At 53.0% G+C, this 13,870-nt stretch overlaps 1 protein-coding gene across 8 annotated transcripts in view; it reads left to right on the top strand.

Moving 5' to 3' along the window:
• Mpp2 (MAGUK p55 scaffold protein 2) overlaps positions 1-13,109 on the top strand; it is a 33,513-nt gene extending 20,404 nt beyond the window's left edge. For 7 of the 8 annotated variants that reach the window (XM_042282880.2, XM_042282883.2, XM_076543411.1 and 4 more), the window contains 10 exons: positions 5,197-5,349; positions 5,872-6,021; positions 6,380-6,607; positions 7,427-7,558; positions 7,671-7,776; positions 7,885-7,953; positions 8,177-8,338; positions 9,087-9,289; positions 9,546-9,674; positions 10,647-13,108. In XM_042282880.2, the coding sequence (XP_042138814.1) occupies positions 5,197-5,349; positions 5,872-6,021; positions 6,380-6,607; positions 7,427-7,558; positions 7,671-7,776; positions 7,885-7,953; positions 8,177-8,338; positions 9,087-9,289; positions 9,546-9,674; positions 10,647-10,823 (1,509 nt within the window). In that variant the 3' untranslated portion in view covers positions 10,824-13,108. Of the gene's footprint in view, positions 1-5,196; positions 5,350-5,871; positions 6,022-6,379; positions 6,608-7,426; positions 7,559-7,670; positions 7,777-7,884; positions 7,954-8,176; positions 8,339-9,086; positions 9,290-9,545; positions 9,675-10,646 lie in introns of all 8 variants that reach the window. The other variant, XM_076543412.1, reaches the window with a different exon arrangement.
• Positions 13,110-13,870: the final 761 nt, after the last annotated feature.

Genomic DNA, 13,870 nt, shown 5'->3' with positions numbered 1-13,870 from the left:
TTCTAGCAATGGATGCAGGATCTCCAGATAGAGAGCACCATGCCATGGTTATTTCCCACAGCCTTATTGCAACAGCAAAATATTAGAAACGACCTAAATATTCAGAGACTGGTTGAGTAAGTTATAGGGCTCCAGATGTGCAGTAGAGTCTTGCAGTCATTAAAAGAGTAATAGCAATAGAAGGAAATCTCCATTTGTGGTGTGGGGTGGTATCTAGAGAGAAGCGTTAGGTTGGAAACCCAGATAACAACCGGGTGTCGTGACATGTCTTTAATCCCAGTACTTGGGAGGCAGAGGCAGGAGGATCTCTGCGAGTTCACATAGCAAATTCAGGCCAGCCTAGGCTACATAGTGAGACCCTGTCTCAAACAAATAAAACAAAACAAAACAAGCAATAACAAAAAACAAACAAACAAAAAACCAGGGCTGGAAAGATGGCTCAGAAGTTAAAAGCACTGGTTGCTCTTCCAGAGGACCCAGGTGTGATCCCAGCACCCACATGGCAGCTCAAAACCATCTGTAACTGCAGTTCCAGGGGATCCAACGTCCTTTTCTGGTCTCTATGGGCACTGCATGCACATGGTACACAGACATGCTTACATGCAAAACACCGATACACATAAAATAAAAAATGAATAAAATCTAAAAATAAAAATCCCGCCGGGCGGTGGTGGTGGCGGTGGCGGTGGGGGGGGGGGGGGGAGGGAAGGCGGGGGGCGGGGGCGCACGCCTTTAATCCCAGCACTCAGGAGGCAGAGCCAGGCAGATCTTTGTGAGTTCAAGGCCGGCCTGGTCTACAGAGTGAGATCCAGGAAAGGCGCAAAGCTACACAGAGAAACCCTGCCTCAAACAAACAAACAAACAAACAAACAAAAACCCCAAAAACCCAAACAAATAAAAAAGAAAGAAAAGAAATGTGCCAGGCAGTGGTGGCACACGCCTTTAATCCCAACACTTGGGAGGCAGAGGCAGGCTGATCTCTGTGAGTTTGAGGCCAGCCTGGTCTACAGAGCAAGTTCCAGGACAGACAGGACTGTTACACAGAGAAACCCTGTCTCAAAAAAAAAAAAAAAAAAAAAAAACCAAAAATAAATAAACAAAATAAAAAAGGAGTGTATTTCATCTTTCTTGTCAGAGTTTCTTTGGACTGCCAGCCCCCAAATAATGACACAGAGACTTACTAATTACAAAAGCTTGGCCTTAGCTTAGGCTTGTTCCCAACTAGCTCTTATAACTTAACCTGTTTCTATTAATCTACGTTTTACCACATGGCTTTTTACCTCTCCTCCATTCTGTATGTCCGACTCCCTCCGTGTCTCGCTGGTGTCTCCAACTGTGCCGGATTCTAACCCTGAGTTCCTCTCTCTGTCCGGAAGTCCCATCTATTCTTTCCTGCTTGTCTATTGGCCATTCAGCTCTTTATTAAACCAATCAGGTGCCTTAGGCAGGCAAGGCAAAACATAGACACATCTTCACGAAGTGTTCAAAAAGATTATCCCACAACAAAGGAGAAATAACACGTTAGTCTTGTGGAAACAGCATAATCCCTAAAATGATGAAATGATTCTTTCTGGGTGTGAGTGTAAATAGGGTTCGGGGATGGGGATGGAATTGAGACTTTGAGTTTACTTTTTAGTGTAGGTTTGAAATTTGAGCTAAATCAACATACAAATTAAAAATTAAGTGGAAAAAAGCATAGCCTAAAGTCAAGGGGAAAATGGATGCATCTATCCAGATACCAACTTTTGCTGATTGTACAGAAATGGTATTAAGTCAAGTAACTTTTGCTCACAGTATTCCGACTAGCCCCTGTGGCACAGGATACATGATTTGGATACTCATGTCGCCTCTAAAATTCACAGAACCCTTAATATGATTGTATTAACAGATGTGTCCTTTTAGGACAGTTAACTCTTGAGGGTGGAGCTCTTCTCACTGAGATTAGCAACCTCATAGGCAGCTGGAGAGAATTAGCATGGCTCCTTTTCAAGCCTTTGGGCCTCTGACTTCCTGGCCTGCAAGACTGTAAGAAATAACTTTCTGCTCAGTTACTCTGTATCGAGGTGGTTTTGTTGTTGATGTTGTTACTTTTGGTGTTGCTGGGGACTGAACCCAGGGCCTGGCACATTCCAAGCATCTGTTGTTCTGCCACTGACATACATTCCAGGCCCTCAGACTCAGGTTATTTTTGGTTATAGCAGTAAAAATGTACCAAGATAATACTTAAACTATATCTCCATTTTATAGCCGGGCGGTAGTGGTGCACGCCTTTAATCCCAGCACTCTGGAGGCAGAGCCAGGCGGATCTCTGTGAGTTCGAGGCCAGCCTGGGCTACCAAGTGAGCTCCAGGAAAGGCGCAAAGCTACGCAGAGAAACCCTGTCTTGGAAAACCAAAAAAATAAATAAATAAATAAATAAATAAATAAATAAATAAATAAATAAATAAAATACTTAAACTAAAATGCTTACATTAAAAAAAAAAATTGAATTCAAGCTGGGCGTAATGGCTCATGACTTTAGTCCCAGCACTTGGGGCAGAGGCAGGTGGATCTCTTGAGTTCGAGGCCAGCCTGGTCTACTTAGTAAGTTCCAGGCCAGCCAAGGCTACATAGTAAGACCTTGTTTCAAAAAACCCAAAACAAACAAAAAACAAAAACACCCCCCCAAAAAGACCAAAGAGAGCTCTGGTAATCTTGATTTCCACTTAGTCGATCTGAAGGACAGAGCAAAAAGTTTAGAAGTGATTGGGAAATGACTTCTCACTGAGGGAGAGGGGTGGAGAAAGATAAAGGCGATTGTGCAGTTATCTTTTTTTCTTTTCCTTCCTTCTTCCTTCCCTCCCTCCCTCCCTCCCTCCCTCCCTCCCTCCCTCCCTCCCTCCCTCCCTCCCTCCCTCCCTCCCTCCTTCCTTTGAGACAGAGTTTCTCTGTGTTGCCTTGGCTGTCCCAGAACTCACTCTGTAGACCAGGCTGGCCTTGAACTCAGAGATCCACCTGCTTCTGCCTCCCGAGAGCTGAGACTAAAGGTGAACACCACCACCGCCCGGCTCTGTAGAGTTATCTTAGTGGAAACTATCAATATTGACAACGAAGGAAACGGTGCACAGAGACCAGTGAGACGACTTAGGGGTCAAAGTGCTGACCACGGAAGCCTGATGGTTTGATCCCTGGAAACCATGTAAACGTGGGAGGAGAGAACCAGCTCCATGAAGCTGTCCTCTGGCCTCCACGTGTGTGCTGTGGCAGACTTGCACACACACACACACACACACACACACACACACACACACACACACACGCACTCACGCACTCCACAGTAAGAAAATACAATTTAAAAACAAAAGGCACACAAGGAGCGTCAAGTACCGAGAGCCAGTCTTGGATTCTGAATCCTGCTACCTAACAGAGAACTCAGTGTTCCCTGGAGAAGTGGCTGGTTCCGACCTGGGTTAGGAAAAGTAGTAGTAGGCGAGCCTGTATGGAAACGGAAGTGGGTGCTCTTGGACGGATGGGACCATGTTGCCAGGACCCAGGTGTGGATGGGTTTCCCTTGGAGAAAACGAAGCAGTGAAGTGGTTGCCGGAGCTGCATGCAGTGGCACACACCTGTAATTCAGCACTTGGAGGCCGAGGCAGCAATATTGGAATTTGAGAATAGCCTGGGATACATAGCAAGGCCCTTTCTAAAAAACAATAAGCCCCAAACCCCACCCAAACCCCAAACAAACCAAAGAGAGAGTAATGGCAACAGAGAAAACGTGATGCGCACGCGTGGGCGTGCGTGCGTGCGTGCGTGCGTGCGTGCGTGCGTGCGTGCGTGCGTGTGTGCATGCATGCTACAGCATGCACACGGAGGCTAGAGGACAATTCTGTGAAGTCGTTTCTCTTCTTCCACCTGTATGTGGGCTCCGGGGGACAGACTCGGGTTGACAAGCTTGACTGACAAGTGTATGTTTTGAGACAGTGTCTCACTGAATCTGAAACTAGACTAGCTGGCTAGCCGGCTTTTTATCTCCCTGTGATGTTGTTCCCCATCCTGGTCACCCCAAGCACAGGTGTTACAGATGTGTGCTGTTATACCCAGCTTTTAGATGGATGGTAGGGATTTGGAGCCAGGTCCTTATTCTTTTTTTTTTATTTTTTTTATTTTTGGTTTTTCGAGACAGGGTTTCTCTGCGTAGCTTTGCGCCTTTCCTGGAGCTCACTTGGTAGCCCAGGCTGGCCTCGAACTCACAGAGATCCGCCTGGCTCTGCCTCCCGAGTGCTGGGATTAAAGGCGTGCGCCACCACCGCCCGGCCAGGTCCTTATTCTTGAACATAAAACATTTTAACTCAGGAGCTATTTCACCAAGTATTTTGTAATTTTGTTTCTTAGTTTAGGTAATTAAAAAAAATTTTTTTTTTCTGGTCCCATGAATTGATTTCTTGCCCCTATCCCACAAGAAACACTGGGCCTAGAGACCCATGCCCTTGAGAAAGTTCCTTTACCTCCATGGAACTCCATCTGATCTTGGGCTACAAGATGTCTAAGGTCCCATTAGACCATGATGTTGACCCCATATACTTACATTATCTTGAGAGATGGGGACAGGGTGATGATTTTTGGTGAGCATGTGAGTCAAGAGAATGGAAACAGAAGGCTGTCTTTTGGATTGTCCCATCCATAATCTGAGTCTTTTTTTTTTAAATAATTTATTTTTGTTTTATGTGCATTGGTGTTTTGCCTACATGTATGTCTGTGTGAGGGTGTCTGATCTTGGAGTTACAGACAGTTGTGAACTGCCATGTGGGTGCCGGGAATTGAACCCGGGTCCTCTGGTCCGTCTCTCCAGCCCTTGTAAATAGGGTCTCGATCATCATTTGCTGGAGAAAGGAAAGCAAAGTACGTGTGTGTGTGTGTGTGTGTGTGTGTGTGTGTGTGTGTGTTTGTGTGTGTGTGTTTGTATGTGTGTGTTTGTATGTGTGTGTGTTTGTACGTGTGTGTGCGTGTGTGTGTGTGCGTGTGTGTGTGTGTGTTTGTGTGTGTGTGTTTGTGTGTGTGTGTGTCTCGCGTAGTTGAAGTGGAACCTAGAGTGATGTTGGGGGTGGGGTGGGGTTTAAGGATCAGGGGCTTGGAGACAGAGGAGGGGGGCTTTGGGGCATCCCAGGACTCCTGGGTCTGACTGGCCTCACCTGTACTGCTTCTTCCACACCCCAGGCCCACGAGCGGCTGGAGGAGACGAAGTTGGAGGCCGTGCGGGATAACAACCTGGAGCTGGTGCAGGAGATCCTCCGGGACCTGGCGCAGCTGGCCGAGCAGAGCAGCACTGCGGCAGAGCTGGCGTGCATCCTGCAGGAGCCTCACTTCCAGGTTCCTGCTGCTGGCTGCCGCGTGCGTGTGTGTGTGTGTGTGTGTGTGTGTGTGTGTGTGTGTGTGTGTGTGGTGTGGGGTGTGTGTGTGTGTGTGTGTGTGTGTGTGGTGTGGGGTGTGTGTGTGTGTGTGTGTGTGTGTGGCGGGGGGGGGGGGGTATGTGTGTGTGGGGTGTGTGTGGGGGGGGTATGTGTGTGGGGTGTGTGTGGGGGTGTGGGGGTGTGGGGGGTATGTGTGTGGGGTGTGTGTGTGTGTGGTGTGTGTGGTGTGTGTGGTGTGTGTGTGGGGGGGTATGTGTGTGTGTGGGGGGTATGTGTGTGTGTGGGGTGTGTGTGTGTGTGTGTGTGGTGTGGGGTGTGTGTGTGTGTGTGTGTGTGTGTGTGTGTTTGTGGTGTGGGGTGTGTGTGTGTGAGTGTGGGGTGTGTGTGTGTGGGGGGGTATGTGTGTGGGGTGTGGGTGTGGGTGTGGCAATTTCCTAGTTGGGAAGCCAGCACGGGGCATTTCCCCATTGTCCCTTTTCAGTCCCTCCTGGAGACACATGACTCAGTGGCCTCAAAGACCTATGAGACACCACCCCCCAGCCCTGGTCTAGATCCCACGTTCAGCAATCAGCCGGTACCTCCTGATGCGGTTCGCATGGTGGGCATCCGCAAGACGGCAGGAGAACATTTGGTGAGCATCAGAGGCTGGTGGGAGAGGGGACAGAGAGTCGCCGATGGGAAAGGGGAAGGGGCAGGCAGGAGTTGAAGACTAGGCCCAAGTTGGCCCAAGGGAGGACCTGCATAGACTTAGGAGCTAAACAGGAATGTGAGTGTACGCACGCACGCACGCACGCACGCACGCACGCACGCACGCACGCACACACACACTCCCTCAGAATCCTCTCCAGGCTGTGGCTATAAGTGGAGACAAGAATAGGAGACTTTTTGAGTGGGGAAGAGGGCGGGGACAGGAATGGGAGGGCCACTCCTGGGAGTATTTTACAACAGAGAGCAGGGCGGCCTCACCACCCACCCCTTTCATCCCTCAGGGGGTGACATTCCGAGTGGAGGGCGGTGAGCTGGTGATCGCTCGCATTCTGCACGGGGGCATGGTGGCTCAGCAAGGCCTGCTGCACGTGGGGGACATCATCAAGGAAGTGAACGGGCAGCCGGTGGGCAGCGACCCCCGGGCACTTCAGGAGCTCTTGCGCAGCGCCAGTGGCAGCGTCATCCTCAAGATCCTGCCCAGCTACCAGGAGCCCCACCTGCCCCGACAGGTGGGCCTGTCTCCCTGAACCCTACCCAGCTCGAGGCCCAAGAGATGGCCGAGCCTCTTAGCTGTGGCTCTCAGGTCTCTTGAAGCTGTTCCACGCTAGGCTGTTCATCTAAGGCACAGAGACAGCAGGACCTCCAGGCTGAGGGCACTCGTCACAGCCACACAGTCTCCGACGGTGGCACTTAGAAGCACACACTGATTTGTCTTAACGCGTGGGCATTACCCATGCACATATGCAAGGGATAGGTGAGCTTCTATGACTCGGGAGTCCTACCTGAGTGTGCAAGCGATCGTGTTGAGTGTCCTGAGTGTGCAAAGAGAGGCAAGTGATCTTGGTGGTCTTTGCACCCGCGTGTGTGTGTGTGTGTGTGTGTGTGTGTGTGTGTGTGTGTGTACAAAGACCTCACCCTGCAGGCCTGTGTAAGGTGGGATCGGTACCTGCCCTGGTAGCTGCTTCCTTATTGGTGGATTGTGAAGCTGTTCACCTCAGCCTCCTCTTTGGCTTTTGCACCCTGGGAGCTCTGTCCTCCTGGAAGGTGGAAGGAAGAATACAGGGTTAGGGGACAGTGACCCCACCTGGGTATCTGCTTCCTTTTTCCTGGGGCCTGACCCGGCCTCGGGCACTTTCTCAATTGCTAAATCTAAATCTCTTCGTTCCAATTGCCAAGAGGAGTCCCAGGAAGGCGGGGTAGGCAGGCCTGGGGCATTACTCCTCCAGCGAGGGGGAGTGGCGGGGAGGGGCGGACGGTCTGCCAGGCACCCTTCCAGTGGACACAATCTCTGTTCGTTCCCTTGACTCTTCCCACATCCCTGGGCTCAGGTATTTGTTAAATGCCACTTCGATTATGACCCTGCCCGAGACAGCCTCATCCCCTGCAAGGAAGCGGGCTTGCGCTTCAACGCCGGGGACTTGCTCCAGATTGTAAACCAAGATGACGCCAATTGGTGGCAGGTGAGCCCCGGGCACTCCTACAGGGTCTCCAAGTCCGGCAGTGGGGCAGAAGAGGCGGGGTGCCGGGAAGGGTCCTCTTACCCAGGTAGGTCTTTGGCCTGTGCTGTTTCAGGCATGCCACGTTGAAGGGGGCAGCGCTGGGCTCATCCCCAGCCAGTTGTTGGAGGAAAAGCGGAAAGCGTTTGTGAAGCGGGACCTGGAACTGACCCCGACCTCGGGTAGGAGCCCCCCCCCTCCACCCTGCCCCCGTCCTCCGTCCCCACCTCAGGCCCCAATTTAAGGCCGGGCGTGGCCCAGTTTTCTTACTCACTTGTCCTTGTGGCCAGGGACCCTATGTGGCAGCCTTTCAGGAAAGAAAAAGAAGCGAATGATGTATTTGACTACCAAGAACGCAGGTGGGTATGAGTTCCTGTCCCGGTTGTCCAATGTGTCACATCTCTCTTCCTCACACTTGACCTGTGGGTCTGCTCTGCCTGTGATTCTGCCAGCCTCGTTCCTAGGCCTGCTCAATCGCTCCGTTTCCCAGGCCTCAAGCACTTTCACCCTTGATGCATTCTGAGAGCCCCTTCCCTCCCCCATGGGGCAGCCTGGTGAGCAGCGCCATCTCTTTATGCCCAGAGTTTGACCGCCACGAACTGCTCATTTATGAGGAGGTGGCCCGCATGCCCCCATTCCGCCGGAAAACCCTGGTGTTGATTGGTGCGCAGGGCGTGGGCCGGCGCAGCCTGAAAAACAAGCTCATTCTGTGGGATCCGGACCGCTACGGTACCACAGTGCCCTGTGAGTGGGGGCCGTGAAGCGGGAGGTGGGAGGGTGGATGGGTGTAGGGCAAAGAGAAAGGAGGGGTGGTGGTGGAGGTGTGCTAAATAGCACTGAGCAGGGATGAATGAGCATCTTCAGGGACACCAGGACTGGCGGTTCCTTTGGGTGAGAGCTGTGTGGTGTGCGCCCTCTGTGGGTGGATGATGGGAACTGCAGGCTCAGGATCTGGTCAAGGGGCTGGCTTTATCTCAGGATTTCTGCGCTCACGTTTTACTTGCAAAAAGGCTTGGAAAAAAAAGTGAGCGTCTACCTTGGGATCCGGTGGAACAGGGTTGAACTGTGTGTGGCCTTATGGCAGACAGAGCTTTTAATCTAAGTGATGGGAGGGACAGCAGGAGGTGAAGGTGGGTGATGGTGGGTGGGTTCCTGGAGGCAGAAACAAGAACTTTAAGCACAGATTTCTTGACCCTCGCTGGGTGGCTTTGGGATGCTCATCCCCCTTCCTGAGCCTCTGATACCATCATTGCACATGGGATTGGGCTAGCTGTTCTCTGAAGGTCCTCCCAGACAAGTGCCTTGCGTGCGTTTGTGCACATGCACACCAGTGGTGAAGGTGAGGGTAGGTGTGTATGGCGTCACGAGTTCTGAGGAGATGGAGGGCATGCTGTGCCTCCGGGGCTGAGATCATGCAACCCACATGGAGCCCACCTATGCATATTTAAGGGGGCGTGGCTCGACTGACTAGTGAGCCATGCTTCCCCTCCAGACACATCCCGGAGGCCCAAGGACTCGGAACGGGAAGGGCAGGGCTACAGCTTTGTGTCTCGTGGGGAGATGGAGGCCGACATCCGTGCCGGGCGCTACCTGGAACACGGCGAGTATGAGGGCAACCTGTACGGCACGCGTATCGACTCCATCCGCGGCGTGGTTGCCTCCGGCAAGGTGTGCGTGCTGGATGTCAATCCCCAGGTACTGTCTGTCTCCCTTTGGTGTTTGTCAGGGACCCCTACCCACACTCTGCTCCCCTCAGCAACCCCTGTGTGCCTCCTAGTGTTCACGTTCTCCTCAGCGATTACTGGGGATCCAACCCTCCTAGATCCCTTCTCCAGCTTTCTAGAGCCCTCCCCCAGGCTCCTTCAGGCCGTCTCTCGGGCGCCCACCCTGACACCCACACATCTTCCCGTTGCGTGAAGAAACGTGCTCCCTGCCTCTCCTTTCCCTGCAGGCAGTGAAGGCCCTGAGGACAGCTGAATTTGTCCCTTATGTGGTATTCATTGAGGCCCCTGACTTTGAGACCCTGCGAGCCATGAACCGGGCCGCACTGGAGAGTGGCGTGTCCACGAAACAGCTCACGGTGAGGAGACCAGAGTGGCCGTGGGAGGGCTTGCTGGTGGCCTGGGGTGGTGGGACTCAGAGAGGTAGGACTTTCGGTCCATGATTTGTACATCTGAAGAGAGGAAAGGCTGAGAGAGGAACACAGTGCCCAGCGTCTCAGACGGAGCCAGGGACACAGACCTTTGACCCCAGGCCTAGGACGGGGTGCACTCTTCGGAGGGCCAGTGGGAAATCTGTGGAACAGAGATGGCCAGGGGAAACTTCTGGAGGAAACTTGGACCTTGATACAGCATTCCCCCAGGAATAGGGTTTGCTGAGCTCTGATCTCAAGGCTCTTCCTGCCCCACGCCTGATACCACAGCTCCTCCGCTCCGCAGAGGCTATCTGGGTTGGGCTTGCATCCTCTGATGACCTGAGGCCAGCTCTGGGCACCATGGCCCTAGCAACAGATGTGGCCAGAGCCTCTGGGACTCGGCTGCCCTCAGCTTCGTCAGTTGTCCAGTTCCAGATGGAGGGAAGAGATGGAGGGAGGGAAGGGTGGAGGGAGGGAGGGAGCTTCCTTTAGGTCTGGGGTGGAAATTGTTCATTTGTGGAATCATCCTGGTACCAGGTAAGTTCTGATGCCACTTCATAGCTGTGGCGAGGGGGCTTGGTGAGACTGAAGCCCTGGCTGGAGTGAGGCAGGTCCCTGAGCCATCGGCTCACAGTGACCTCTTGGTATCTGAGCTTTGTGTTATTAATGGGAGAAAGCTGATCCTTTGTGGAGCTGTGGTGAAGAGCCTGTGGGTTGATGAATGATTAGTGCCCTACTTGTCACTACAGCTCTCCCTCCCTCCCTCCCTCCCTTTCATCCAAGCTTGGTGCAGGAGCACAGCCTTGTGGGGCACAGGGAATCTATGCCACTGTGGCTGGGCTTTGGGGTGAGGTAGGCAGGTTTGCAGACCCCTCTAGTGACTTGGAGGCACTGACCGAAGCCCTTTGTGTGGGGCAGGAGGCGGATCTGAGGCGGACCGTGGAGGAGAGCAGCCGCATCCAGCGGGGATATGGGCATTACTTTGACCTCAGCCTGGTCAACAGCAACCTGGAGAGGACCTTTCGTGAGCTCCAGGCTGCCATGGAGAAGCTCCGAACAGAGCCCCAGTGGGTGCCTGTCAGCTGGGTGTACTGAGCCCTGCTCTGGACCTTGTCCCCTGCCTGGTTGGGAATCCATCCTTCACCCTACCTATGACACTCCCCTACTCCCCAAAATGATCTTCATCCCCCCCCCCCATCTCTGGTTTTCCCTGGATCACAGTTGCCAGCAGGGGCTGGCTTCAGTACAGAGGTGTGCGCTGCCGGGGAGGTGGGTGTTCAGGGGGTACCTCGGTACCCAGGTGCTGCCCACTCCCGATGTCCACCGGCCACCAGACATCCCTCTCTAAGGGTGAGGCTGTGTCCAGGAGCATCTCAGAGTCACTGTAATGCTCAGTCTAGAGAGGAGTGGAGGTGCCTGGGGCCTTGTGGTCAGTAGGTGGATGACCCTGCCAGCCTTTTCTCCTCTAGGCTGGCCACACCCACCCTGTTCCTTGGCCCCTCCCACCCCTTACTGTATATAGTCCTTGGATCAGCCTTGGGCTGTTCTCATGCGGCCAGGAACTCAGACTGCTGGTAACTAGGCAGCCTAACCTGGGCAGTAGTGTCAGTCTGGGCCGTTTTAGAGGCTGGGGGAGCCCCGTCGTGAGCCAGCTGTAGCAGCTGGTAACACAGGCCTCAGATACTCGAGGAGCGAACGCAGCCTGGCCCCTCCCTTATTCCCAGCTTCTCACTGCCAAAGTCTCTCCACGGACTCTCTCAATGTGTCCCTCTTTTATAAATCCTGCTCCCCAAACAGTGCGACTGGCTTAGCCCAGGTTGGGAATAGGACCTAGAAAGCTGAACCCTCTGTTCTTGGGACCAGAAGCACTCCAGGATCCCCAGCCCACACCAGGCCTCGATCGCTTCCGGCTGGTCTCTGGATGATGTAGGAGGCTCACTGGCATTAGGGCTGACCCGATTGGGCCTGCAGGAAAGGAGACTGTGCGTCAGGGCTTGGAAACAGACAGATTAGCTTTGGTAGCCCTTGCCACACAACTCCAGGGGGAGCCATTGGCACTCCAGGCTGGGCAGTGTGTGGCCCTGCCTGCTGAGTTACTGGTCCCTGTTTCTGGTTTTGGGGTGTGTGTTGTGCGTGCATGTGCATACGCACGGATTTGGTTTGGCTTGAGGGGAGGCAGAGGACTGCTTTCTCTTGGAGGTGGCTCTTTGAGGTCCCTTTATGGGTTCCCCTCAGCCCCCCATTTCTTACAAGCCCCTACTCCAGACCCCAGAGCCTGGGCCTTCCTCTGCTCCCCTCTTGTCCCTATCCTAAGTACCAGCCTTTAGTCCTCAGAGAGGGTGATTTTGTAAAATAGGATAAACCTTTTAAGAACTCTGCCCTTGACATCTGGAGACATCTCATCCTGCATCCTTCTTGAGGGGGGCCCTGTCCTGTCAGGGGACCCCCAGCACCCCCATCCTGTGCCTCCCAGTTCTCCTGAGAGTCAGTCTTGGCTGCAATGTCAGCCCGAGCTGACCCCTGAACCACTGTGTGCCCATTTCCTAGGGGAGGGAGGGAGAATAAACAGAATATTTATTACAAATGCTAGAAATATATTTATTATATTAGGAATCTCATTTGCATCGGCATTGGATATGTAAATGAGGCGAGGTGGCCTTGCCCGCTGCTCATTTGCATAGCTCTGCCTCGCTCTGTGTAGACATCTTCCCAGCTTTGTTTCCCTTTAGTCAAGGTCCTTTTCTCCAGCTCAGCATCTTGCTGTGACCCTGACCCTTACTTAGCCTAAGGGGACTGGTAGTGGGAGAGAAATTTCCCTGCTTACTTCTCTACTTTCCAGTTCCATCCTCCCCTGGAGGCCGAGTGTGTAGGGTCAGAGCAGTCCCTGACCCCTCTTGATTTACCCACAAAGCCCTCTGACCAAAAGACCATGGCCTCCGATAGAGATCTGGTGGGTAGTTGGGACCATCCTTCCGTCTGGATACCCAGCGTGGTAGACAACCTCACCTCTTCCCTAGTCACGTGCAAGGGTCAGGGCTGCCCCCCCACAGCCTCCTACCTCTCCCACTGAGCCCCCTCCCTACACCCCTTCCCAAGCACTGGCCAGGTGGGAACAGAGGCTGTAAGCCTCCTCCGCTCCCCTGGCACCTGGCTGGGTTAGAACACATTCCCGCTCACCAAGCTAGCTCTGTGACTCTGCCCGCCCTCCCTCCCTCCCACCGTGGCCTCTTCTGTTTGAGGACCTCAGGAGAAGGAGGGCCCTGCCCCCGCCATGGTCCACCCTCAGCCCCGGCCCATTGCCCTCCCTTTGTACCCCCCAGCCGTCTCAGTCTTAAGTTTTCTTTCTTTTCCTTTGATTAAATGTGAAAGCAAATGTGTCTGGGCTCTGTTTGTCTTTGATTGGGGGCTTGAGTAGATGGTTTGGGGAGGTGAGGGTCAGGGAATACAGCACAGATAGCTGAATTAAAAAAAAGAGAGAAGGAAAAGGAAAGAACGTGGTATGGTGGAGAAGGTTTATTATAGATATGTGGGAGAGCCTAGCCAGAGGCAGGGACAGGGACATCGGGGAGAGTCCAGCGTGGATGTGATCAGACTGAGCTGTGCCAAGTGAAGAGGGGGGAGGGGAAGAGAGGGAGGGGAGGGAAGGGAACCAGCTGCAGCAGCCAGGAGGCCCAAAAGACAAAAAGCAGTAACCAAAATGGCTACATTGTATGGGGAAGAGCAGCTCAGCCCCCTGGGATGGAGAGTTCAGGGAAGGGGGTGGGGCATGCCAGCCAGAAGGGCCCTGTAACAACAGGTAGGACTGAGTGAGGGATGCAGGGAGAACCTGGCAGCCAGTGTCCTCTTTGATATTAATATAATGATTTGATGTTAAACAGGCACCTTAGCCATTTGTCCTGGGTTTGAAACCTAGTAATTCTAGAATGGAAGATGGAGTGACTATGGCCTCTTCCTCTCCTATCTAGAATGGAAGATGGACTGACTATGGCCTCTTCCTCTCCTATCTAGAATGGAAGATGGAGTGACTATGGCCTCTTCCTCTCCTATCTAGAATGGAAGATGGACTGACTATGGCCTCTTCCTCTCCTATCTAGAATGGAAGATGGACTGACTATGGCATCTTTCTCTCTTACCTTGCCCCT

Source organism: Peromyscus maniculatus, chromosome 8 (genome assembly GCF_049852395.1).
Source record: "Peromyscus maniculatus bairdii isolate BWxNUB_F1_BW_parent chromosome 8, HU_Pman_BW_mat_3.1, whole genome shotgun sequence".
Classification (NCBI taxonomy): Eukaryota; Metazoa; Chordata; class Mammalia; order Rodentia; family Cricetidae; genus Peromyscus; species Peromyscus maniculatus.
Note: the sequence above shows the minus strand (reverse complement) of the source record. Positions and strands in the feature narration are given on the sequence as shown.